Raw genomic sequence first — 24,990 nt, forward strand, 5'->3', positions numbered from 1 at the left:
AACAAATAAAGAAAATACACTAATCCAACAAGACCTTGCTCTATAAGACACAGGCAGAAATAATTTGAAGCAGATTACCTGACATCCATTCCCTCCCCCTTCCAGTCCACTGTTGAGTAGAACAGAACGTCTCTCTATTCCAAGGAATTGCAGAAGGCACTGGGTCTTGTGTTTGACCTTGACCACTCAATTGGCAGGACACCATGCCAGTCACCTACCCACAACCATGTATCATGGAAATGTAGCTGAGGTAGCAGCAGTGGAGGAGGAGGAAGAGGCAGAGGAGGAAGAGGAGGAAGAAGAAGAAAGGAGGAGGAGGAGAAGGAGGAGGAAGAAGAAGAGGATAATGATGATGAGGAGGAGGAGAAGAAAAAAGACCAGATAAGAAATGATAGAAATCAAAAGAAGCAACTTCAACACTCTACCACAGCGTCACTCTGTCATTGCTGAACTCCTCCTAGTGAGATAGGGCAAGAGATTTTAGGCTTCTTAGCAAGAGCAGTGTAGCTGTCTTTTGCTTTACAGGTAGTATTTTTCCTCCCAAGTTTCTGTAACAGAACTAGAAGAACAACCTGATAATAAGGACTCAGTTACGCTTCTGAATCTGTCTTCTGAGGCTGACAAAGCAATGGGGAAGGGCAAGAGAGAGAGAAAGAAAGAGAATTCTCATCAAGAGAATAAAAAGGACCTAGAGAAATGGAAGCTATACCAAGTTCATGGATTGAAATGGTCAATACCTTAAGATACCAAATCTCTCCAAACTGATCTCCACATCCAATCCAATGAAATCCCAATGAAAACCTTATCATGATTTAGTTTTAGAAACTAAGGAACTCATTCTAAAATTTCTTCGTTTAATAAAGAACAAAATTGGAGGGCTTCTTTCTTTCTTTCTTTTTTTTTTTGTATGATATACTAAGATTCTATAGTAACCACCTGGATACATGTCTTTAATACCAGTAGGAGGCAGAAGTAGGTGGATCTCTGTGAGTTTGAGGCTAGCTGGTCTATACAGTGAGTTCCAGAATAACCAAGGATACATAAAGAAATCAATGCTATCTCAAGCAAGCAAAAATACCAAAAACCAACCAACCAACCAACCAACCGATCAACCAACCAACCACCACCACAAACAATAATAGCCAATCTATGGTAACAACAACATCCAATCTACGGTAACCACAATCACAACGGCAACAACAACAACAACCTCCAATCTATGGTAATTATACAGTAAGGAATTGGTGGGAAAAAAAAGCACACAGATGAAGGGAATGGAACAAAGTCTAGATACAGATCCAAATATATGAGGCCAGGTTTCTTGTTGTTGCTGTTTTTCATTTTTGTTTTCAATTGGCTTTTGATAAATATACAAAACTCTGTGTGCCTGCGTGTGTAGCAGTGGTGGTAGGGGGCACTGGAGAATCAATCTAGTGCTTTGTGCATGCTAAGAAATTGCTCTACCTTTGAGCCACACCTCCAGCTCCAATAGAAAGGCAATTCTGAGGGGGAAAAATAGAGTTTAAGTAATGGTATTGGAATCTTTGACCAAAAATGCAGGAAAATCCAAAACTACCCAACACTCAATGTATATAGTATCACCATTCCTCAAATGAACTCAACACACACACACACACACACACACACACACACACACACACACGTAAACACTAGAAGAATCCAGGTGTGGTAGCACACACCTTTAATCTTAACAATCAGGGAGCAGAGGCAGGCAGATTTCTGAGTGTGAGTCTAGCCCAGTCTACACAAAATTTCTGGACAGCTTGGCTACAAAGTGAGCCCCTATCACAAAAAAACTACCTATCCAATCACCCAACTAACCCCAAAACCCTAAACTCAAAACTTTTAGAAGAAAAAAGAAGTTCTGAATACAGGGTTAAGCAAAGTTGGATACATGTAAAAAACAAAACCCTGATATATAAAACATGATACATTTTGCTTTATCAAAACTACAACTTCTCTTAAAAAAGAAAATTAAAAGACAAGCTGTAAATTGGGAAAAACATTTATAAAACATATCTGATAAAGAACTCATATTTAGACTATGAAGAGCACTTGCAAGTTTCAGTTTTTAAAAGACTGAGAAAAGATTTGAAGCCATCCCAGAGTGTCAAAGCCTACTGATTCACTTAAACAAGAAAGGAGCAGGATTTCGAAGGCTTCTTAGCTTGCATCCAGGCTATCAAAGGAGAGTTCACAAGGACTACATGCAGCCAGCAGTGATGCCTGAACAGAGAAAAGCCCCATCCCTGCTCTGCCTCCTTAAGGTCCAGTGTCCAGTAGGCAGCCTGGGTCACCTTTTAAGGTGATTTGAATTCAGGACTCAAACCCTGAGTCTGTTTCTTGGCTGAGTTGGAGGACACAAACAATATATCTTTCTTGGTCATTAAGAGAAAGGGAAAAAGATATTGACTACTAAATGTATAATTGAGGGTCTTAGGTCACCACAGATAATGAATATTATGAAAGAGTCCCTGGAGGACAGACTCCTCAATGTATGGGCTATATTCCACTGGTAATATATGTGTATGCGTGTACACACACACACACACACACACACACACACACACACACACAAACTTCATACTAAATCACACTTAATCATGTCAGGAAAAAGTTACTTCCTTATCAACCCCAGTAATCTAATAAAGTTTTAGGTTGGTGGTAGTATATATTTAGCATCTCTTAGACACCTAAGTTTGGGAAACACCGAATAAAGCTTGTTCAAGCTCATTGGCCATAGTAAGTGACATCTATGAAATCTGGAGGCAGGGGCCTGACCTTGGCTTCCTATGGACTGGGGACCTGCTTCATTTGGTGACACCATGGGGCTGGGCTCTCCTTGGCTAGTGCCTGAACCACTGCTATCATTGGATCCAGAGCCTTCACCGAACTTCCGGAAGCAGGCTCGGCAGCAGCGTTCCTTCTTGCCATTGGGCTTAGTCACAGCATAGTTATTACAGCAGTAGTAACAGAAGACAAGGCCACATATCCTGGGAATGAAACAAACACAGGCTGTGAGAATGATACATAATGGATTGCTTGAGATCTGCTAAGCACCAGAACAGTTGTTGGTGCTCTGTGTTGGGTTCCTGTCAGCCCACAACTCTTCAAACCTAGCTCTGCCTCCAATGTAAAGTGTGCTGTAAGCCATTTTACAAGATTCCAACAAAACTATCATGGTAAGCATAGTCGAGAATAGTTTACTTCCTTAGGTCCTGAAGGCAGGGAGAAAAGGTATGACTGACATCAGGCTACAGGTGTGTATTCCACACTTATTATGGGGAGGGCTAAGTCTCTAAAAGCACATCCAACTCCAAATCTGCCCTTTCTCTTTATCTATCCTTCCTAGACCCTGAAGGATCTGTGCTCTCTGTCACCATCAGTATTGGCTCAAGGACAGCTAAAGAGTTGCTAGTCTCCAAGTATATCATATACCTGTGAGTCCCCTTAACTCCACTCACATTTCCTTTCAGGGGCTTGAGCGTCCTACTAGGATCCCAACTAATACATACTCTTCTTCTGCTTCTCTTGGTAAAGAAGCAAAGTGCTTTTCCTAGATAGATAGTTATGGTACCCACACTTATCTCAGATCCCTCATGCAGAGCCATCTGTCCTGATTCCAGTCTGGTGAGTTGCTTGCTGCTAACCTGCAGTGGTGCCGTCGCACTATCCAGCTGAACTCCCGCTTGCAGTCATGGCAGTGGTTGACTTCCATGTCCCCAAGACATTTCTCTTCAGCACTGAGCTTCTGCTGGAATTCCAGTGCATCGGACTTTTGCCAGAGAGCATCTTTGTCCCTGTAATAATCTCATAATTTAAGAATCCACAAGAAAACAGAGAATAACCCCTGCTTCATTTCAGAAAGCTGATATCAAATGTTCCAAGCCATGAAAGCTAAATCACTTTCCTTGTAAATGCCCTCTTCCCAACTTGAGGCTTCCGAAACATAGGCTCTCTGATGTGGCCTCTAAAGGCACCCCAACACATTGATTCTTTGACCCCATTGTAGGTGAGAGCATGTAAGAGACACATGATATATACAGAAAGCTGGGTCAACAGCAATGAACTATTAGCATTGATGCATCACTTGGGTATCTAGGGTATCTAATGCTAAAGCAAGCCCCTAAGTTGATAATAGGCTATGAGTGTACAGGCAATCCACAACATGCCTGCACATATGTCTGTGTACCATGCAATAAGCAATTAGCCTGAATATATGTCTGTGTATTATGCATGTTTAGTTCCTGTGAAGTGTGAGGAGGGTATCAGATCCCCTATGATTATAGTTTAAAAATAGTTGTGAGCTGCCTTGTGGGTGCTGAAATTGAATCCAGGTCCTCTAGAAGTGGTTAGGGGTAAGGGCTAGGAACACAGAGATAGCTGGCTTTTTTCCAAGGATATGTAAATTGTTAGAAGACAGGCAGACTCATCCTCTGGGCCAGCTTGTTCTTCCAGCTGGTCCACAGCATCTGACCTCTAGGTTTCTGGAAGCCAGATTACTTGTATCCTGGAATGTGAGAAGCTATTTGGTTTCTCTAGCACATTCCTCAAGAAGACACCTGGAATTCTAATGAGTGAGTACATCTAGGCACAGCACATTCATGACTGCTCCACCACAAATGGAAGTGAGTCAGATCTTTTCTGCCTCAGGTTTTATCAAGTTTTCATTTTTCATTCAGTTTTCAAGGTGTAGATGAGTAAGAGCTATTGTCTTGAAAGCTGGGTGTGGCAGCATATTTAATCTCGGCACTTGGAAGGCATAGGCAGGTAGAGCTCTGTGAGTTTGAAGCCAGCCTCATCTACATTGCAAATCTCAGGTCAGTCACAGCTATATAGTAAGACCTGTCTCAAAACACAACACAGTAAAACAAAGCAAAAAGTTTGTTTGGCTTGGAAGGTTTGCTATGGAGTGTTCATATGTGAAACTTTGAGTTTGAAATAACTCCTCATGTGTTTGATTTCTTGGCCCTCCAAAACTAGTGGTGCTATTTGAGGAGGCTAAGGAACTTCTGGGATGGAAGGCATGGCTGGTGAAGGTGGATCACTGAGAGTCTCTGCTTCTTCATCTGCTAAGACATGCAGTATTACTAACACTTAAGTTTCTACTGCCATGAACTGAACTAATCCCATTGTCATGTCTTACCTGTCAGGACTGCCTGAAACTATCTGAACACTGAGCCAAAACATGCCATGTATTTGTCACAGAAAGAGAGAAAGAAAGAAAGAAAGAAAGAAAGAGAGAGAGAAAGAGAGAGGAAAAGAGAGAAAGAGAGAAAGAGAGAAAGAGAGAGAAAGAGAGAAAGAGAGAAAGAGAGAGAGAGAGAGAAAGAGAGAAAGAGAGAAAGAGAGAAAGAGAGAAAGAGAGAAAGAGAGAAAGAGAGAAAGAGAGAAAGAGAGAAAGAGAGAGAGAAAGAGAGAGAGAAAGAAAGAAAGAAAGAAAGAAAGAAAGAAAGAAAGAAAGAAAGAAAGAAAGAAAGAGAGAGAGGAAGGAAGGAAGAAGGAAGGGAGGGAGGGAGGGAGGAAGGTAGGCAGGCAGGCGGGTGGGTGAGTGGGAGGGACAGACAGAGAGAGGGAGAGAGGAAGGAAGGGATAGAGGGAAGGAAGAGTAGCTACAGTATTTTATATTTCAGATTTGATTCCTTTAAGAAAAAGTTGAAAGTTGCAACCATTTAACAATCAGAATATGTCATATAAATTATAGCTTCCCAATCTCTCTTGGCAAGTAAGGCACCATACAGTGGCTACTCTTAAGTGGCACGAGTGGAACATGCTGGGTCCCTCAGAGCCCCTTCTAGTTTGGTTCCCACATGGACACTGCTACTGGGTCCCTCTAGGTAGCCCTAACCAAAGGAAAGTGAGACAACAAAAGAAAAGAAGGCTCACTGGAAACAGGCAAGAGATAAGGAAACAACCAGTTACTAAATGCCATTCTATTATCATTTTTAGCCAGGCACCCAGAGTTTGAACATAATCCTGCATCCAAACAAAAACCCAAACCCAAATGAACACTGGTGTGACCAGCCTTCAAGACTGCCAAAGTCTGTAGGATCCTGTAGACATGTGGCTCTTTGATAGCCCACCACTGGGCAGAACTTGAGGAGAAGGGCCCATTTCCACTGAACTGTCATTTCCATAAATTTTTAAAAAGAAAAGCCAATCCTGGACAGGGTCCCCAACTGACCCCACTCACCTGAGCAGCTCTATCAGCCGCTCCTCAAGGTATTTCTTGGTTCTGTTCAGGTCATCGAGGTCTGCAAGCATCTTCTGGTCATTCCTTTCCCTGTTTGTCACCTCTTGGCAGAGTTTGTTGTAATATTCTTGAATTTTGGATGTAGCCTTTTCAAGTTCCTTCTGTGTTCTGGGAGGAAAGAAATCATTTTCCCTGGTTACCTGTGATATTCAGCTTCCTAGAATTTCTGGGCTCTCTTGGCCTTCAATGAAAGGTCCGGCTGCCTTCTTGGCTTTTCCCTCTCTTGGTGAGGCATGGTCTGCTTACCGTGAGTTATGCATTATCCCAAATAATAATCCCAAATAATCTCTCTACCTCCACTTCTAACATGAAGGGGTAATTCTGGGATGGCAGCGATACTCCAGGATGCTAACATACTCAAAGAGAGTAGGACATAGCATTTTTGTAAGGATTCCTGGACAGGATCTTTGGGATACTGGGAAGAGCCAGATGGAAAAGAGACTTATGGAGCAGTGATGGAGGACAAGCAGGAGAGAAGAGTTAGAACATAAAAGAGAGGTGTGATCTCTCAGAGGCGGCTACAAAAAGGGACAGTGTTCTCTGCTGTTTTGGGGACTTTCTGCCTTGGGGAGGGTGCTGGGGCCCTTAGTAGGCCTTAGTAAGTCTTCTATGCTCCTGAACCAGGCAGGGAGGCCTGGTGGAGCTAGATGAGTAGCTGAGGGACTGCCTCAGAAACAGGGTAGCAGCTTTATATTATACAGATGTCTCCATGTCTTTATTATTGAACCCCAAGATAGACTCCCCAAAAGCTCTTGCAAAAATGTGTGCCTTGCTGAAGGTAAAAAGCTGACCCAGATGAAAAGCACCCTGTCTCCTATTGCAGGAGATGGCCAACTTTTCCATGGCAAGCTTCTGGCTCCTGTGTTTTCTGGTGGCATGACTTTTGCAGTACTTCCTCATCTAGTACAAGTGGCCGATTTTCTAAAATGAGTAAACCTACCCACTCCCTGAAACTACCAGCAGCTGTATGGGTATTCCAGTGACTGACCTTTCTAGGCTGGTTTGAAGCATAGTTCTTTCTTCATCTTTGTGCAGCAAAGTGACCTGGCACTCTGCAAGGTGGCTACTGGTGCAATTCAGCTTCTCCTCCATGGCTGCCTTGGTGATCTAGAATAAGACATCAGGGGAAAACACAAAGCTTAAAGCTTACCCTCCATGGAGGAAGAGATTGGTATGCTATTCACAGTGCCTGGCAAGGCCTCTTTGTGCTGAAGCTCACGAGGCCAGAAACCTTTGTTATATATCTGTGAGGCATGACCTCCTCTACAGTGGGGTGCCAGAGTGCAGGTGGCACAGAATGTGGTTACTGGTGGGACAAGTGCCAGTTATTTACACGAGAGAATGCCAACAGAGGTGACTAAGAACAATTTCCTTTTAGCCCAAAGTCCAGGGAATGGAAGGGCATTATGGCATAGACTTGTGATATTGTCTGAATCAATGACTGTCTTAGTTTGACAACTGGCAGCATTGTGAGAAACATCTTTCAACAATCCAGTGAAAGCAGACCAGATCCCCTTTCCTTGAAGCACACCTGCCAGGCTCACCTCCAGTTCCTGCACAGCCTCCTTAGTCATTTGCAGCTGCTGGCCTTGTTCTTCTAGCTGGGCCCTGAGACGCTCACACTCTTCATTGGCTGTCTGGAAAGGATAAGAAAGGCATCATGAGAGAGGTTCTTGCTCTGAGACTCCTTCACTTTTATCACCCAAATGGTTTCTAAAAATAAGACTGCCTTGCTTCTTAAAGTGTCCCAACAAGTTTCTTCTCTACTGGTAACAAAATACTTGCAAGTTTACTAGGAAAAGAGGCTCAGCTTGTTCCTCAAACAATTTCTGCAAGTGGAATAGTGGCCCATGAGCCTCATGGGGTTGGGAGGGCACATTTAGGAAAGAGTAGGAGAGCGTGTAGAAGGCTGGGAGTAGAGGCCTGACCCACTAGTGATACACACTAGAAATCAAAGTAGTGTGGCTGCTTATATTCTCATTTATCATTCTTTAGTATCTTTTCTTCATGAAGTATCCAAGGCTCATGGTCTACTGGGGCTTCACAGATCTGTCTGCTTTAAGGGTCTTGCGTCAGCCATCAGGATCGTACCCAGAGAAGCTGATTATTACAGTAAGGACCAGAGCCAGGACTCAAGAGCTGTCACAGACGGTGACCCTATGGAGGATGGGGCTCCAAAGGAAAAGACAGAGCTAAAGGCTGAAACTTATGTGCGGAATGGGCACACAACAGGGGAAGCAGCAGAAGACTATGTGCACTCTTTGAGCACTATTGCCTTGTGGGGATTTGCAAATGGGCTATTAGATCCGCCGAGAATTCAAAAGAAACCACAAAACTGATTTTGTGTATATCCTGCTCTGTCAATATTGACTTCTAATTTTAAAAAAGTTCTGTGTGGGCCAACATATGCCACAGCTAAGTGGAGGCTCCATGAGAAGGCACTGCTGCCCATGCTCTGCCTCATGTATTTACCTCATGTAAAGAGGTGTGAGCTACTACAATTGAATGGAACTAGGGTACTCTTTGGTTTTCGCCTTTTCTTGCTGTAGGGCCAGCTAATTATGTTGCCTCAAGGTATACCTTGAGAGATGGCTAAAACTGAACTTACCTTTAATCGGTTCTGGTGGTCCATAATCTCAGCACTTAGTTGGAACTTGAGGGCATCTTGTTCCTGGTGTGCAGTCTCTTGGAGGCTCTGGGCTAGCTGCTCAGCCTGGGCCAGCTGTGCCTGCAGACCAGAGAATGAACTGGCTGCCTCCTCAGCTGCCTTCACCTTTTCCTGCAACTTCTCCTTCTCTTGCTGAAGTTGCATCACTTGGAGCTCCAAACCCTTTCGTTCCTGTAGTGCTGCTTCTTTGGAGTCCTGGAGCTCCTGGGCTAGACTGGCCAGGGCCCCCTCCATTCGATCCTTCTCAGCTGTCAGTGCACAAACCTGTATGCCAAGCTCAGCTGTGTCTGTGTTGGCTCGGTGCAGCTGGTCCTGCAGCTCTGCATGTTCCAGGTGGGCTCCCTCAGAGCTGCACCTCACCTGTGACAGCTCTGCCTGCAGGGCTCGTAGCTCTTGTTCCTGCTTCTGGGCCTTGTAGATGCTCTCCTCTTGTAGTATCCCCTCTCTCTCCGAGCACTGAAGCAGCTCCTGAACATGGGCCCTGTTGAGGGCTTCATTCTGCTCTTTCAGTTGTTGCACCAGGGTCTTGTGCTCCCTTAGAACGGTCTCAGCCACACCCAGCTGGCTCTGTAACTTGTCTCGATCACCTAGGGCCACCTGGAGCTTGGCCTGGAGGTCCACCACCTCATTCTGTAACCGCTGGGCTTCCCCCTGGTGAATTTCCAGCTGTGCTTGAGACAGGGCCAGTTGGTCTGTGTTGACTTGGGGCAGGCTGAGACCCTGTTGGCCTTTTTCTGCAGAGAGGACCTCAATCAGCTGAATCTGCTGCTGGCACTGGTTCTCAAGAGCTCTGAGCTCTTGGGCCTGGGCCTCTGCCTGAAGCCGGCGCTGATCTGCCTCTTCCTGCAGCCTCTGGCACTCACTCTCCTTACTCTGCAGGGCAGCCTCCTTCTCTGCTACCTGGGCTTTCATAGTCTCTTTGGCTTTCTTCACAGCCAGGAGGCTTGCTTCCATCTGGTTTCCCAGATGCCGGATGCTAGCCTGTTCAGCTTCCAGGGAGGCTAAAGAGCCCTGGATTGCTGCCTCTCGCTGCTGCAGTGCCTTATAGTCAGTTTGCAAGGCCTGCAGTTTGCCTTCTAGAAGCTGGTTGCGGTCAACCATGTTCTGCAGCTCCTTCTGTAGCTCCTGGTTGACCTTCTGCAACTCCTCCTGGTCTGCCTCTGACACTGTGGTACTATTTACCTGTTGTTCCTGGAGGCACTGCTGCCCCTTTTCTGGAATCTCCGCAGACTGTGGAGGGCCATGCGCCTTGGCTAGCTGCTCCAGTGTGCCCACTCTCTGGCTGAGATGATCTCTGTCCTGCATGAGCTGCTTCTTCTGCTCCTCCAGGTCACTCACAAGCTGACTCACCTGTCCTAGCTGGGTCTCTAGGAGCTGCAGCTGCCATGTCAGAGACTTGGCTTCCTGCTCCAGGAGCTGCTTTTCTTCTCGATGCTGCTTTTCCTGCTGCCTGGCTTCAGCCAGCTCCTCCTCCACAGAGCTCAAGTGGGCCAGGGATTCCTGAAGCTGTCGCCGGAGCTGAGCTGACTCTTGCTTCTTTCCAGACAGCTCTTCCTGAAGTGGGACCATATCCTTCACTAAGTGTGCTAGGCTAGCCCGGGCATCCTCCTTCAGCTGTAGTTCCTTGGCCAGTTGCTCTAGCTTGATACTCTGCTGCCTGTTTAGCTCCTGGGCCTTGGTGTTCTCTCCTTCTAGGGCTTGAAGTTTTCCCTTCAGCTCCTGGAACTTGAGCACCAGATCTGTAGGAACTGGCTCTTGATGAAGCTCTGTGTCTGGAGGTGGCTTTTCCCCTTTCTCTGCCCTAGCGAGGCGCTCTGCAAGGCTGGCCAGAAGCTGGTTCTCCCTACCCAAGGAGCCTCTCACAGTGTCAAGCTCCTTCGCCATGTCCTCAAGCTGCAAGGCTGAGGGGCTGTACTCTTTCTTGTCTACATTTAGCTCCAGGGCCTGCAGACATGTCTGTAGCTTCTTCACTGTGGCCTGGGTGACGTCCCCCTGCTTCTGGAGCTCTGCTACCAGGCTCACAAGGCCACTGCTGTCCTCGACTGCAAGGTACCCCATCTCCTTCTCTACCTGAAGCTGCCCCCCTTGCCTGCTGACCATCATTCGCAGTGCTTGGTTCTCCCTGTCTAGCTGCTGTACACGTTCTTGTAGCTGTTTCTCCCGAACCTCCAACTGGTCCAGCTCCAGCCGCATCTCATCGAAGCTTTCTAGTGCTTCATTGTTTAGAGAACAATTCAGGTCAAGACTGGAGGCCATCTCCTGAGTCTACAAGAAAGCAAAAGACAGGAGCTTTGGGATGATACTGTCCAGCTATTTGGATAAGTCTTTGTATTCAATGAAAGTAGAATAAAAACAAAGGAATTACCTAACCTAAGGTAAATTTTTAGAGCTAGTCCAAGGACCAGAACACCTATGTTCAAAGCACCTTCCAAAAGGTCAGAGCACATTCAAGGTCCCACAAACCCCACTGATAAGCAGACTCACATCTCTATCTAGCCTCCATCAGCTTTATGAGTTTAAAGGATATTGGCTCTTACAGAATCTAAACTCAGTTACACTAAAATTTTGATTAACCCACTGAATTATACTCACATCACCACGGCATGATAAAAATCACAAAATGAGGCCAAAGAGTAGTCTTTTATATTTTTAATGTTCTTTATGTATAATGAGTATTTCTGTACTGCAAATAAATTGCTATTATGTAGTTATAATAGGTTCACATTTCTGAAAAAGTTAGCATTTCCTGATCCATTGTTCTTAAGTACTCTTTCACTTGCTCTTCCACTTAGGACCAGGAAGATTTTATTAATCTCTCTTATAGAAGAAAGACTTGAAGCTTCAAAGTTAGGTAATTTCCCCTTAGTTGGATACAGTAGGTGACAGAGTCAATTCAAACTTCAGTGCTAAACTACATCCTGTAAGATATTTTAAATATTTTAAGAGTTCAGTTTTAAAAGGATCTCAATTTTATCTGGCTGTAAAAATCCAAATTCCAGGACATATAGGATTTGGTTTGAGGGGTTATAGTACTCTGCTTAGAACAACAAGTATTTGAGAAGATTACCCTGGTCACCCTAACAGCCTACTAATCCCAGCCTTCCTGACATTACCTGCAAGTAGTTGCTCACTAAACTACTCATGCTGGAGCTTCGGCTGGGGGGTTTCCACATGTAAGCAGACGTGCTGGTGGCTAGCGTCCTCCTGTGGGGCCACAGAACAGACACACTTGTATTCAGATAAACAAACTCAGGTACATACATATACGCAAACATACACGTAGGCAGTGGTGTTGACAGCTACTAGGTGTACTGGCTGGTTTTGTGTGTCAACACGAGCTAGAGTCACGAGAAAGAAAGGAATCTCAGTTGAGGAAATGTCTCCATCAGATCCAGTTGTAAGGCATTTTCTCAATTAGTGATCAATAGGGGAGGGCTTAGTCCACTCTGGGTGGTGCCATCTCTGGGCTCTTAGTCCTGGGTTCTATAAGAAAGCCATGTGAAGCAAGCCAGTAAGCACTATTACTCCATGTCTTCTGGATCAGCTCTCGACTCTAGGTTCCTGCCCTGTTTAAGTTTCTATACTAACTTTCTTTAATAAAGAACAGGAATATGGGAGTATAGGTCTTCCATACTGGAAGATGGTCCTTAAAGTGGTGGTACAGACAGATAGTGGAACCTTTAAGAAGTATGGCTAATATAAGTCCTTAGATCAACTTGGGGTTATGCAGTTGGAAGGCACTATGGGACTCTAACCTCTGGCTTACTATTTTGGACATGTGATCTCTTACTTCTGCATAGAATACACCCCATCTCCTTTCCACATGCGACCTATTCTGAAATGATAGTCAAAGGGATCTCTTGCCAGAGGCTGGACCATGTTGCTTAGGCCTTCAGCCTCTAAAACTATGAGATAAACAAGTCATCTCCCTTTTACTTTCCTGAAAGGAAGAGTTTCAGACTCTTCTTAAATTTAAAGATTTATTTTTATGTGTGGTGTATGTATGGGGGGTGGGGATGGGGGTGGGGTGTCTGTGGAGGCCAGAAGAGGATGAAAGATGGAAGGAAACTCTTGATACATTATCACTGTGGAAAGGTGGAACTAGCCTAACTCCACCAGAGGGTGTCACACCTGGTTATGGTTACATATGTAGTAGAATATTCTACATTGTGGGTTTGCTAGGCTGTGAATATTTTGAGCTTGTGAAATATGTGGTCTATATCACAACTATTCCTGCATGAAAGCTGTCACAGAATAGGTAAAGATATGGATGGGCAAAGTTGCTTTACATACTGCTATGGCTTGCTTCTACCTCAAAGCCATAGAACCACAAGCATATGCACAAGTTAAACTAAACAATGTGAAATAAAAAGGCAAGTATGAAATAATAGTTTTCTTATGATGTACAAAATTTTGAAAATATATACTACATAGAACATATAAATAGAACATATACATAGAACATTATAAAATATTTATGGATAAATGTACATATAATGAAAAAAAAACCTTGCTATTAATATGCCTCAACTGTGGCGCTGTGTTTACTTCTGGAAATAAAGGAGAAAGACAGCAGCAGAGTGGGGCCTTAGTTATATCTACATTATTTTATTTCTTAAAAAAAGAATCTATCAGACAGAAGAAAGAAACCCCACAAGTATTAGCCTGAAAGGTCTCCCATTGGACAAATATGGGCAAGTTAAGCTACCAAATAATGATAGAATGTAAGCTACTGAATAACAACAAAACAAGTCCCTCAAACCAAAACCCTCCACTACCCAAAAAGCCCAAGAATAATCGGGAAGGCAGAAAAAAATAGTTGTGAAGCTATATATAATTTTCTGAGCAAGCAAAATGGCTGTGCAGATGTCTTCAAAAGGCTGAGCATCCCTTCCCTTAACTTCTAAAAGAAAGCAGTTCCCCAAAGTACCTGGCAAATGTTGGCCAGGCGGCATCCAAGTCATAGCCTCTTGATGCTAGATCAAACTGAACCTCAGTCAGCTCATACAGTTGACCCACAATGTCAGAGCTCAGCTTTGGCTTCAGAAAGGGGCTTCTTGCATAATACCAGTCACTGCAGAAAACAAAATACTATGTGAACTGAATAGTAACAAGGATAAGCAAAGAATGAATCTACTGAAGACTGTCCTGTGTGGTTCTGCTTCATCAAATCCAGTGACTCATGTTACTAAATCAAAAACCAAGCAAATTATTTTATCTTTTACTGCCAGACCATGGATTCTCAATAAACATTCTTTACTTCAAAGAAACTGTTACAATGATCCGGATGCTCACTATTTATATAATATCTGTTTTCTTCCAAAGAATTTGAGATATTCAAATCTCTGTGACTCGCCAGGAAAGGGCAACTGCAAAAGACAGGATACTTCCTTTTGGGAAGATAACCTCAGCTTTCACAGAATGCAATGTGACACACTGGACTCATTTCTAATTTGTATTCAGACATCAAATTAAAAGCCAAAGAACAAATGTCTATTTAGAAATATATGCACATTTATTCACTTGACATGAAGCAGTAAGAAGTTAAAAAGATAGTACTGATGAGTTAAAAGAACTACCAGGCTGATATATGTGGTCTGTGATACTCAACTACTTATGGCAGTCTTTATCAAATACCTAGAGCAATATACTCTTCAAATCAAATGTACAAATATTTTTTTTTAACTCACACATCTGTCACAGGTATAAGAACTATTCCTTTATGTAAATCAACCTTAAAGGTGACAAAATAAAGCTAAAGATTTTTCCTGTTAGTTTTTAATTCAAAAGTGCTTTCTTTCATTAACTCAAATATCTAGGGAGAAGCAGAGTAGAACTAGAAAAGGAATGCTGGGCAAGCCAAAGATGTCTGTCCTCTTGGCCCCAGATCTACATCTTTATCTGATGCCCTCTTACCTTTATCTACTCAGGTCCACCTCTCTCCTTCCTTTACTGTTTCCTGGTGAGGCCATCACACTTAAGAGGTACAAAGGCTGACAAGTGGGCAACCTAGATTCACAGCAGTTGCTCTTTAGTCTCCAAGGAGCCCTGATATGCTGATGGGTACTGACTCTGTGGTAGGTGGAGGCTTAGGTAAGTGAAGGAAAACCTGACAGGTAATTCTTCTGGGAGGCAAAGGAACACTGGCCCCAGTGAGCTACTACCCACCAGGGAAAGACACATGGCATTAGGAGTTAAGAGATCTGGCTCTAAGCTCTACTGTCATAGTTGAGCACATGAGAGAACTAGAGAAAGATAGTCTTCCCCTCTTCCTCACTTTTGCCTACATGTTCAAAGACGGCTAAGAAGTACAAAGAATAATGGATGTAGAAAGAAACTAGAGGCACCTGCCACTAACATTCTGGTTTGGCTGACACAATTTCTGTTTATCAGTGCTACGAGGTTAAGTCCAGCACAGACTTGCAATTACCTGGTCACTTTAGTGTTCATGAAGCACTGCTGCAAGGTGTCTGCCAACCTCTGGTGCACCAAAGAGTAGCGAATGAAGGCTCTTCCTTTTCCCAGAGATGTTCGGAGCTGAAAACACATTATATCGAGATAAACACCTGCCTCATGGAGGATTAGCAAAGGCCACATACAGGACAAAACATGCCATTCAATCCTATTCTGATAGTAGCAGCCCTCACACCCCTCAAAGGACACAAATCATTTGGCATTATCACCCTAGCGTGAAGCCTGAAGTGGGGCTGCTTATCCCAGGACATCTGAAAATAGTCTATAGCAAACAGATGAAGAAAGATATCAAGGCAACTCAAACACCTGAATATTTGATGGAGTCACTCTTGCTCCTCTTTCCATCAGAATCTGAGTCAGACAGGAAACTCCTTGATTAAATCTGGAGTAAGGAGTGAAATCTGGAGGGAGCTGAATGGCTTCTTACATAGGAGCTACAGGAGAAAGGGATGTTAAGATTTTCTGGTACTGGTCTTAACATACTGGGGAGGGGGGACTGGGATAGGGCAAGCTCAGGGAGAGAGGCCTCAGAGGTCTGTTGGAATGTACAGAAAGGGGAAGAACAGAAAAGAGTGGAGTTGTATAAGGGGAGCTTTGCAAAGGTATTGCCAGATGAATAACAGCCTCTTTTTGTCTCTATTATTGAGATAAAACCATCAACCTCCCCATGTATCTATCCATACTTTCCTAATTGGGCTTGTTTCTTTTCAGATAAGCCAACTCATTGCTCATAGTCAGTGTGCTATGGATGAGAATAGTGCTTTCCATGAAGTCTTGTCACCTATGAGTAGATGTCATAGAAAAGCCCAAGTGTCCATAACTCTACAAGGACTACGATGACAAACCATAAAGGCATAAAGGGATCCATCTAAGGTTTAGTCACTTATAACATGTTGTTGGGCAGACACTGCAATGAGGCTACAATGCAGGGCCCTACTAGCTATGGGCACATGGCAGTCAGGACAAGTGGATTAAATGGAACTGCCATAGAAGACAAGTGAGACAGGTTTGCAAATTAATCAGTCATAGATGCAGCCAGGCACTCAAAACATTCTGATTTACCACAGATATCTGTTGATACAAGTAGACAAGGCAGGGCCAACACTCTCTTACCCCTTTAAAGGTCAAACATGGTAGGAGAGGAATGATAGTAGTTTAGTCACAAAAGTGTCTTACTATTCTCTGCTATCAAGATGCCCTGGATTCAGACAGGAAGTATGTGGCATACCACTAAGGCACTAATGATGCTGTAAACATCCCAGTAGCAGTTAACACCTTTAACTCAGAAGTATTTATCTTCTTACTGATGACTCAAGGAAATAATGTAACATGAAGTGGTTCTAAAAGGCACAAAACCTCATGAACTACAGAATGCAGAAGACATTTCTCCATGCCCATATTGTACATAGTCATAATGGCTGAAGTGGAGGTGGGCAGCAGATTGACTTGATACAAAACACTATGCTACCAAATAGTTATCTCAACAGATGCTTAGAGGACAAACAGCCTTGAGGTCACACCCATGTCCAAATACTTTCTCCTCTGATGCATGAGTTGAGAACAAAGTGCTCAGTGGGAACAACATTTGAGCAGCCAAGAACAGCTACGCAAGGTGCACATCCACATTCTCAAAAACTGGAGTAGTGGTGGAATTTAATGAGACCTCTGCCCACAAAACCACTCTTGTCTGCAAGCTCCCAGAGCAGGAGTAAGTCATTATTCCTCCTTCATGGCAGTAAAACTTTTTATATGGTAACATTTGAGCTCATTAGTTGAAGAGATGATTATACAAAGGGAGCTAGCTACTTACTTAAAGGTATACTTCCTATGTACTGCAAATAAAATTAACTATATATCCCTTAAAAAAATTGTTTTAGATTTTGGGTCAGCTTTCATTTCCAGTTTTCTTAGCATCTAATCAGACCAATATAAACAACACTGAAAAGACATATAACAGCAGCACAGGCCAGGAGATCTTCAAGAAACATGGGCTGCTTCTGTTTTAAAGTAGACCATTGTGCTATGCTCCTGGAGCAGAGCTGGCCTCCACATACTTCAGGGAAACACAATCCTGAAAGATCCCATTTTGAGCCTCCAGAAGTGGCTTACTAGAGCACTCACATATCTTAGTCCAAATGGTTATCTCCTGCTCAAAAGGTGCTGCAGAGTCCTATAAAATCTTCTGACCTATTAAATTCACATTACACTTGAAGACCCAAAGGGTACACGAGTACTAAGGTACTGAATATCCAGCAGTTTTCCCACCTAGTGACATTCCAAGACAGAGGACAGAGCTTTCACATATAATTAAACTGGGTCCCACAGGAAATTGTCACTAAAACCTGTGTGAGTACACTGGAAGTCAGCACACAGCTTCCTTAACTTCTTTAATATTTGCCTGCATGGCCTCAAAGGTCTGAATTCTTTATGAGGAGAGGAGGAAAACAGCTGAAAAGCAGACTCTTAGTAATCACTTCATGACCCTAGGAATGAAAACTAACTTACTGTAAGAGCTCACCTGTCCAAGGTCAGAGACTGACGGCTTCAGTGCTGATGCAATGTGTGAGGAATGGGACACAAGAGTGAAGAGGGAATGGAACGCCTCTAGATTCCTGATACATTAAACATTGCTCTACATCATGGGCTTGAATTTTTCACCAATCTCACAAGACCAACTCATACTACACTGACATTAAAGATACATGCAGGATAAACATTTCAGAGCTGCCATCTTTCCTTGCATGCCCAGACTCTGAGGGTGAAGCTGGTAAAAAAAAATTGAGCTTTTGATGTCAGTGTGCTTAATACTGTTCCCATCTACAAGAAGAAACACCCTAGCTCTATGCCTGGGAGTATTAATGTTAGAACATCCAACACTCCAACACTGTGGCCTCTGAGGCCAGCCAAAGAGCCTATGTGCTGATTTTAGAGTGATTCCATACTTGTCAGAGATGCTGACAAGAAAAAATGCACACACTTTTTCAACCTCTTTCCCAAAATTTCAGGGTCCACTTGCTTCTCATATATGTACACTTTACTTCTGGGTTGACTGGGATGATGAGAGTGGAAGGGAGTTATTGGTGATGGGGATGGGAATGGGCTTGGGAGACAGGAATGAAGGAGATCATCTGAGGTCTAGTTACTCACAATATGGTGTGGTGAGCAAACTCTTTTATGGGTTTCAACATAGGGCCTTCTAGGTTCTGGTACAAGGCAGCCAAGACAAATCAACTAAAGAAACTGCCACAGAGGTCTTGAAACAGGATTGCAAATTAGAAGGGTGTGTAGTGTGGTGTATTTTTTTTTTTTTTGAATTTTGTAATTAAGACAAAGCCAGGGCATTCAGCCCTTTCTTAAGGGCCCAACTGGATGTAGAAACTTACTTAGCAGCCCTGCATGATTCAAAATATCTTTGAGACTCTACCTTATTCTCCTCACTTCAAATCTAAGTTTCCTAAGCAAACTGCTGACAAGATAGCCTAGCAATTTAAAAAAAATTGCTATCCATTCATTCATTGTGTGTGTGTGCATGCCAGTGTCACTGCACATGGGGGAAGGTCTTTTCTCTTTACCATGTGAGTTCTAGAGATGAAACTTGGGTCATTAGGCTTGGTGGGCAATGCCTTTACCTAATGAGTTGTCTGGCTTAGCAACTCTAAAGAAAATGATTCTTTTAATTTTGAAAAAGGAAGTGGTGCTACACACTTCCAAAGGGTTCCATGAACAGAGACTTCCAATGTGAACAGTCCAGGTAGGAAGCGAAATTTAGGACCTGGCTCATTTCTGCTTAATCTACATTCAGATAGTTTCCATGAGCTTGAACCATATAACAGGTACCCAGTATGCCTGGACTAGATTTCTTGGCTTCTTAATCACCCACAGAGTTCATGGTATACCTAGCTACGTGTATAAAAGTATTCACAAAGCTTTAGGCAGGCCAGTGGAAGATAGGTGGCCCTTACCTTCATAGCATGGCTTACCTCAGAGATGGACCTGACAAATCGAATCCCATCATTTGCTCCTTTCACCTTGGCTAGGCACGCACAGAAGTAATCCCAGTAGTCTTTCTTGCTACCCAGGAGGCTAGCCTTCTCCTTCTGATCAAACTGTGCAGAGAAAGGAACAAGCAGGAAGTCTGAGACTACTGCTGTACATGCCCCCTAATGTGAGAAATATCACTAGCTTCCTAGGGACAAGCACTGGGGCAGGCCTCTTGATGATTTTATTTTGATTATTGGCAACTCAGAGTATGCTAATCTTAAAACAAGAGAGTATTAATGCACAAACTTCAGATGTGGAAGAGGCTACTAAACACCAGCTCAAGGTCATATCACTAATGATTTAGAAATAATAGTTATTCCAAAAGATTTTTCTATTGGTACTTTTCTAGCATATAGAAAGCCGAAATTATAGTTCCAGTGTAGCAAGCTAGATAGATGACTGACTGATTAATAAAAAAAAAAGCAAGCAAAGGATGTAGGAAAGGAGGGAGAAAGAAAGGCAAGAAGGAGAAAAGGAAAGTAATGAAAGGGGGAAAAAAAGGAGAGAAAGATTTATCCTCTTAAGGGTTACCAGCATAGTTTGGTGGGAAACCTCCAATAATGATAAGGAAATTCAATTGAAGAGTCTTATGTTAACATTCAAAGCGTTGACTGTATTGTAACTCAGAGAACCCAGGCAATGGCTTCTTATCCATGCCTTAACTCTCAAGTGTCAACACTGTTTTAAAGTACATGAAAAACCAAAATGAGTATCAGTGCTGAGTACTTTCAAATCCAAAACCAAAATGGGCTTATCTGGGAAAGAGAACAAACAAGGCAAACCCTCATAATCTGCTAGTGTCAAACAAAGAACCAGCAGGAGGCATAAGGTGAGTATTTCTATGCCTGGCATTACTTCTAGCAGCTCTCACCCTATGTTCTTTGGCGGCATGTGACACTGTAAGGTATGGTAGGTATCTCTATTAAATTTATAGCACTTACCCCTGGTTATGGAGGCATGATTCATGTTTGCAATTATCAAATCTAGATAACACAGAACAAAATCCAGATACACCTCATACAATTTTGGTAAAATGACCGCAGGTCCATTTTTTTTCCTCCCTATTTCAAAAGCACATGCTTCCCAAATCAGCAGAGTTGTCTAGGTCAAACTAACCACACACAAAAGTTATACCATGAAAATGTTAAAAGACTGTTTGCTTGACTAACCCTGATTCAGAAATAGCCAGCCCCATGGTAAACACAAAAGTTATACCATGAAAATGTTAAAAAGACTGTTTGCTTGACTAACCCTGATTCAGAAATAGCCAGCCCCATGGTAACCATACTTGAGGAACAAGGCTCTGAAATGGGCCTTGAATAATCTTCGAGAGGCTGCAGTCTTGGAAACTGCCTTTATACTTGGCTATATACATATATCATGTCTGTAAGAGAGAAACACTACAGGGTTCAACAAGCTCTTAAAGGGTGTAATGCTGGAAAGGCCTGTGACTTGCCTTACGATGGCTTAAGTCTCAGAAGAATGTTTTCAGTTCCCAGAACATCCTGACTCACGTGGAAGGACTGAGCTCCTGGGACTGCTTTGACTCTTAGTCTCACCACAAGGGCTTAACTGCTTCACTGTGCTTTCTGAACCACATCCTGGAAACTGCTAACAGTCACTCAAATGGGGAAGGAGAGACAACTCTGACAAAACCAGTGCATGACGGGGGCCACTTACTTGCAGAAGATACTCAAGTTTATAAGAAAACTTGTGCAAGCTGGTGCTGTCATCTGTGATTGGTTCTCCGCCTTCCTTAAATTCATTGCTTAGTTCTGTCACTGCATCTTTAAGACAACAAATAGGAACACGTAACTAGAGAGACACATTTGTCTACTTCACATTTTAAGAGCCCTAGAATTGACAAGCATCTTAGATGTACTGAAAAGTAAGTCTGAGAAAGAAGTAGAAATAACACCAAGAAGCAGAAGGAGTAAGTGTCAGCTTGGAAACACACAGGACATGCAACTATTCAGGTGATACAACTTCAGGTAGGAGAGTCAAGTGTACTAAGTCCCCATAGACACTGAAACAGCTTGCTGATTGGGCACGGTGGGTTTTTGTTTGTTTGTTTGTTTGTTTGTTTTTTAAAAATTCATCCCTGTGTAACCACCACCAACCTAGCACTATGTACATACAGCAAGTCAACAAATAGTTGGTATGTGGATTAGTCAACTGTAGAATCACAAACCAAAGCAGACTTAGGACAGTGAAAGGCAAAAAATTAAATAAATAAATAAATAAATAAATAGGCCAGGATAGAGTGGTCATGACTCAATCACTGGTCATCACCAGACTCTAAAAGGTCCCATTTCTTTTCAACAGTGGGAGCCTTAAATCCAGGTTTTAGAGCACCCACCGAGTGTACATAACAGTAACAATGATAACAATATCTGCGTCTGTTGACTGGGTGCCCAGGAAGGGTCAGACCTTTACATGTACTTTCCATTAAATGGAGTGTCTGCCTTATTTCAATAAGCCTGAGACACTATGTAATATGCATTCTATTTTTAGCACCAAGAATAGATGAAAAAATATATACAACATGGAATCTAGGAATCTCTTATTATCAACATCCCCACTTCCTCATTTTACAGACAAGGATACAGGGGTCAGAGACTCCGCTTAAGATCCTGTTGGCAAACAGCAGAGCTCTAAGCAGACATTGGTCTCTACCTCTCCAGTGTGTAGTTTGCTCCCCTTATTTGTTGGTTGAGTTTGAGGACAGGATGTAGGTTTTAAGACTATTGAATCAACTCTGAGATTTCTGTGAGGGTAATATGGTACAGAAGGCTGTCCTTGAAAACTAGCCACTGTGACACAGAAAAGACTACTTTGTAGTAAAACTTTTAAAGGTAAACACAGATTTACCCAAATGGCCACTTATTTTTCTCTGTATATCTGTATAAATTAAAACAAAACAAAAAATACTAAACATTTTAGCTGAAAGTCTAATGTGGTTGTGAGCTAAGACTGGTGCTGTATAACTCCAAGCTTTGTTCCACAGTGATTCTATGATAATAGCTAAGTCAGATACACTACTGTGCACTGCAAAGAGCAAATCTGAGGAAGTGGGTTGGACCTTGTTGGCTTTGGATCTAAGATTCGGACTGTGGACTGCACTGAGGCTATCCTGGACCAACAACCTTTACTGCAAGATTTCTAGTGTTTGTTCAGCCCTAGCAGTCAGGAACCCAGATTTTAGGCTGTCAGGGAAGTGTCACTGAGACAGCTGCGGGCACAGATCTATGGCAAATGTGCTGGAGCTCCAGAGGCTTATAAAATCAAGTCTGGCAGTAGTAGGGTTGTGAGATGTACTAAAATCTGGTCCTTGGGAAGTCATTTAGAAGAGTAAAACTCGGACTCCCACAGTCCACAGAAATGTTGTTATTCTGTCAAGGTCTAGCTGTAGACCTTTCTTACCTTTCTCCAATGGTTACAAAAATCCAAGTGGCTCCCCCAGGAAGCAAGGAGGTAAGCAGAACTAGGACTAAAATGCATGGGGAAATGGCCACCAGTGGCTGGGGCTGGTGCAACATGAAACCTCCAAGTTTTTCACCTTCCTGTTTAAAAAGAGGAGAATGTTTCTCTCCTTAAAACCCAAGCTCAGGGGCTGGTGAGATGGCTCAGCAAGTAAGAGCACTGACTGTTCTTCCAAAGGTCCTGCATTCAAATCCCAACAACCACATGGTGGCTCACAACCACCTGTAATGAGATCTGATATCCTCTTCTGGTGCATCTTAAGACAGCTATAGTGTACTTATTTATAATAATAAATAAATCTTTGGGCTGGAGTGAGCAGGGACTGAGTGAGCGGGGTTGACTGGAGCAAGCAGAGGTCATGTCCTAAATTCAATTCCCCAGATGAAGGCTCACAACTATCTGTACAGCTACTGTGTATACTCATATACGTAAAATAAATAAATAAAAAAACCAAAAACCAAAGCAAAACCCAAGCTCACCAAAGCCTGGCAAGGGGTGAGATGGGGTGATTCCATAAAAGGCACCGAGGCAGCTTAAAGCACACATACCAACTGAAACCAGCCCTCTTAATGGTATTTGATTTTGTTCACAAACTACCTATGTTGTTCTGAGAGGTGTGTGAGGTAAGCCTTCCCATTTGCACAGAGACTGGATATCTGAAAACCAAATATTTCAATATGATGTGTCCCCGAGGGCTCGAATTACTCTGTGTGAGTGAACAAGGAAAGGGCTTAATTCTGACTATCAACAGGCAAGGCACAAGCCCAAGTTCCTTACAACTAGCCATTCAACCAGACCTTGTAGATCACGGATGATCCTCTGGAGCTGGGTCTCAGTGCTGCTAGAAGCCATGGTTTTCCTCTTTCTTAGATGTGTAGGTCCAAGCAGGCTATCACTTCAGTGCTGTGTGGCTGCCGGTCAGCAATGGTCAGACTCCATGGTAGCACCTGTACAGGGAATAGGCCACAGTTTATAGAGTGTAGAGGACCTTCACTCTGGGTATAAGGACTCATCAGGTATCTTTCCTTAAGGAGATGGCTTGATCTTTCTGTGTGAATCTTGTTAGCAGGTACTCTCAGGTTTGCTTCTGATATACTTATATTCTGACATCATGACTTGATTCTAGACTGTTCTGTGTTTGTTTTGTCTTTTTTTTGTATTTTTTTAATTTGTTTTTGTTGTTGTTGTTGTTGTTGTTGTTGTTTTGGTCAACTTGACACAGGCTAAAATTACTGAAGAAGGAACCACGGGTGAGAAAATGCCCTTTAGATTGGCCTGTGGACAAGTCTCTGGGGGCATTTTTTAGATGAGTTATTGATACAGGAAGGCTCCTCCCACTGTGGTTAGTGCTACCTGTGTAGGTGTTTCTGGATGGTATAAGAGAAAAGGCTGAGCAAGTCACGAGGAGCAAGTTGGTCAGCAGCACAGTTCCACGGCTTCTGTTCCTGCTCTTGCCTCCAGGTTCCTGCCTGGCTTTCCTCAGTGACAAAGTACGACTGGAGAATGTTAAGATAAAATAAACTCTTTCCTCCCCACGCTGCTTTTGGTCACATTCTTTATCAGTAACAGAACAGTAACAGAAACCCTAACTAAAGTATATGTAAAAAGAAGCAAGATCAACTTAAAATCAAAGCTGTTTTTTTTCCCAAGCTACTCTTCCTGTCTCTTGGGACAAAACTGCCTCATATTTAATCCTCAGAAAAGTCTCCAGTGGCTCCTTCACGTTTTCCCACAGAGGTCAGACGTGCTTATCTCAGATTCTGACACCTCTAAACCCTGTGGAGCCAGATCTGCTCAGAGCCATTTTTCTTATACTTCTTTCTAAGGAATAGTCAGAAAACTTATAGCAGTCAGGGTTTGGGGGTCCAAGAAGCAGGGGATACATACCCTAGGGCTTCTGACAGGAACAGCCTGGTGTGCCTAGTAAAAGGTAGCTCTTCCATTATCAGATCTGAGCCTCTTCTACCTAAGCCTGAGAATGAAAATGTTCCCTGACATGGGCCTACATAGCCCTCCCATCAGACCAGAGACAAGGTATTATTTTAAGCTC

General features: G+C 43.1%; 1 protein-coding gene across 4 annotated transcripts in view; it reads right to left on the bottom strand.

The window, feature by feature from the left end:
• The window catches only part of Fyco1 (FYVE and coiled-coil domain autophagy adaptor 1), a 67,677-nt gene that overhangs the window by 30,153 nt on the left and 12,534 nt on the right, over positions 1–24,990 (bottom strand). For all 4 annotated transcript variants that reach the window (XR_002378694.3, XM_021171508.3, XM_021171509.3 and 1 more), the window contains exons 2-13: positions 23,738–23,887; positions 21,138–21,244; positions 19,397–19,522; positions 15,373–15,479; positions 13,873–14,016; positions 12,056–12,146; positions 8,883–11,207; positions 7,819–7,911; positions 7,263–7,381; positions 6,215–6,382; positions 3,672–3,821; positions 2,803–3,014 (exon numbers count right to left, since the gene is read on the bottom strand). Coding sequence is in view for 3 of the 4 variants with exons in the window: in XM_021171508.3 (XP_021027167.1) it covers positions 2,803–3,014; positions 3,672–3,821; positions 6,215–6,382; positions 7,263–7,381; positions 7,819–7,911; positions 8,883–11,207; positions 12,056–12,146; positions 13,873–14,016; positions 15,373–15,479; positions 19,397–19,522; positions 21,138–21,244; positions 23,738–23,792 (3,697 nt within the window). In the remaining variant the exon portion in view is untranslated. The remainder of the gene's footprint in view (positions 1–2,802; positions 3,015–3,671; positions 3,822–6,214; positions 6,383–7,262; positions 7,382–7,818; positions 7,912–8,882; positions 11,208–12,055; positions 12,147–13,872; positions 14,017–15,372; positions 15,480–19,396; positions 19,523–21,137; positions 21,245–23,737; positions 23,888–24,990) is intronic.

Source organism: Mus caroli, unplaced genomic scaffold (assembly GCF_978045245.1).
Source record: "Mus caroli unplaced genomic scaffold, Mus_caroli_1 scaffold_11, whole genome shotgun sequence".
NCBI lineage: Eukaryota > Metazoa > Chordata > Mammalia > Rodentia > Muridae > Mus > Mus caroli.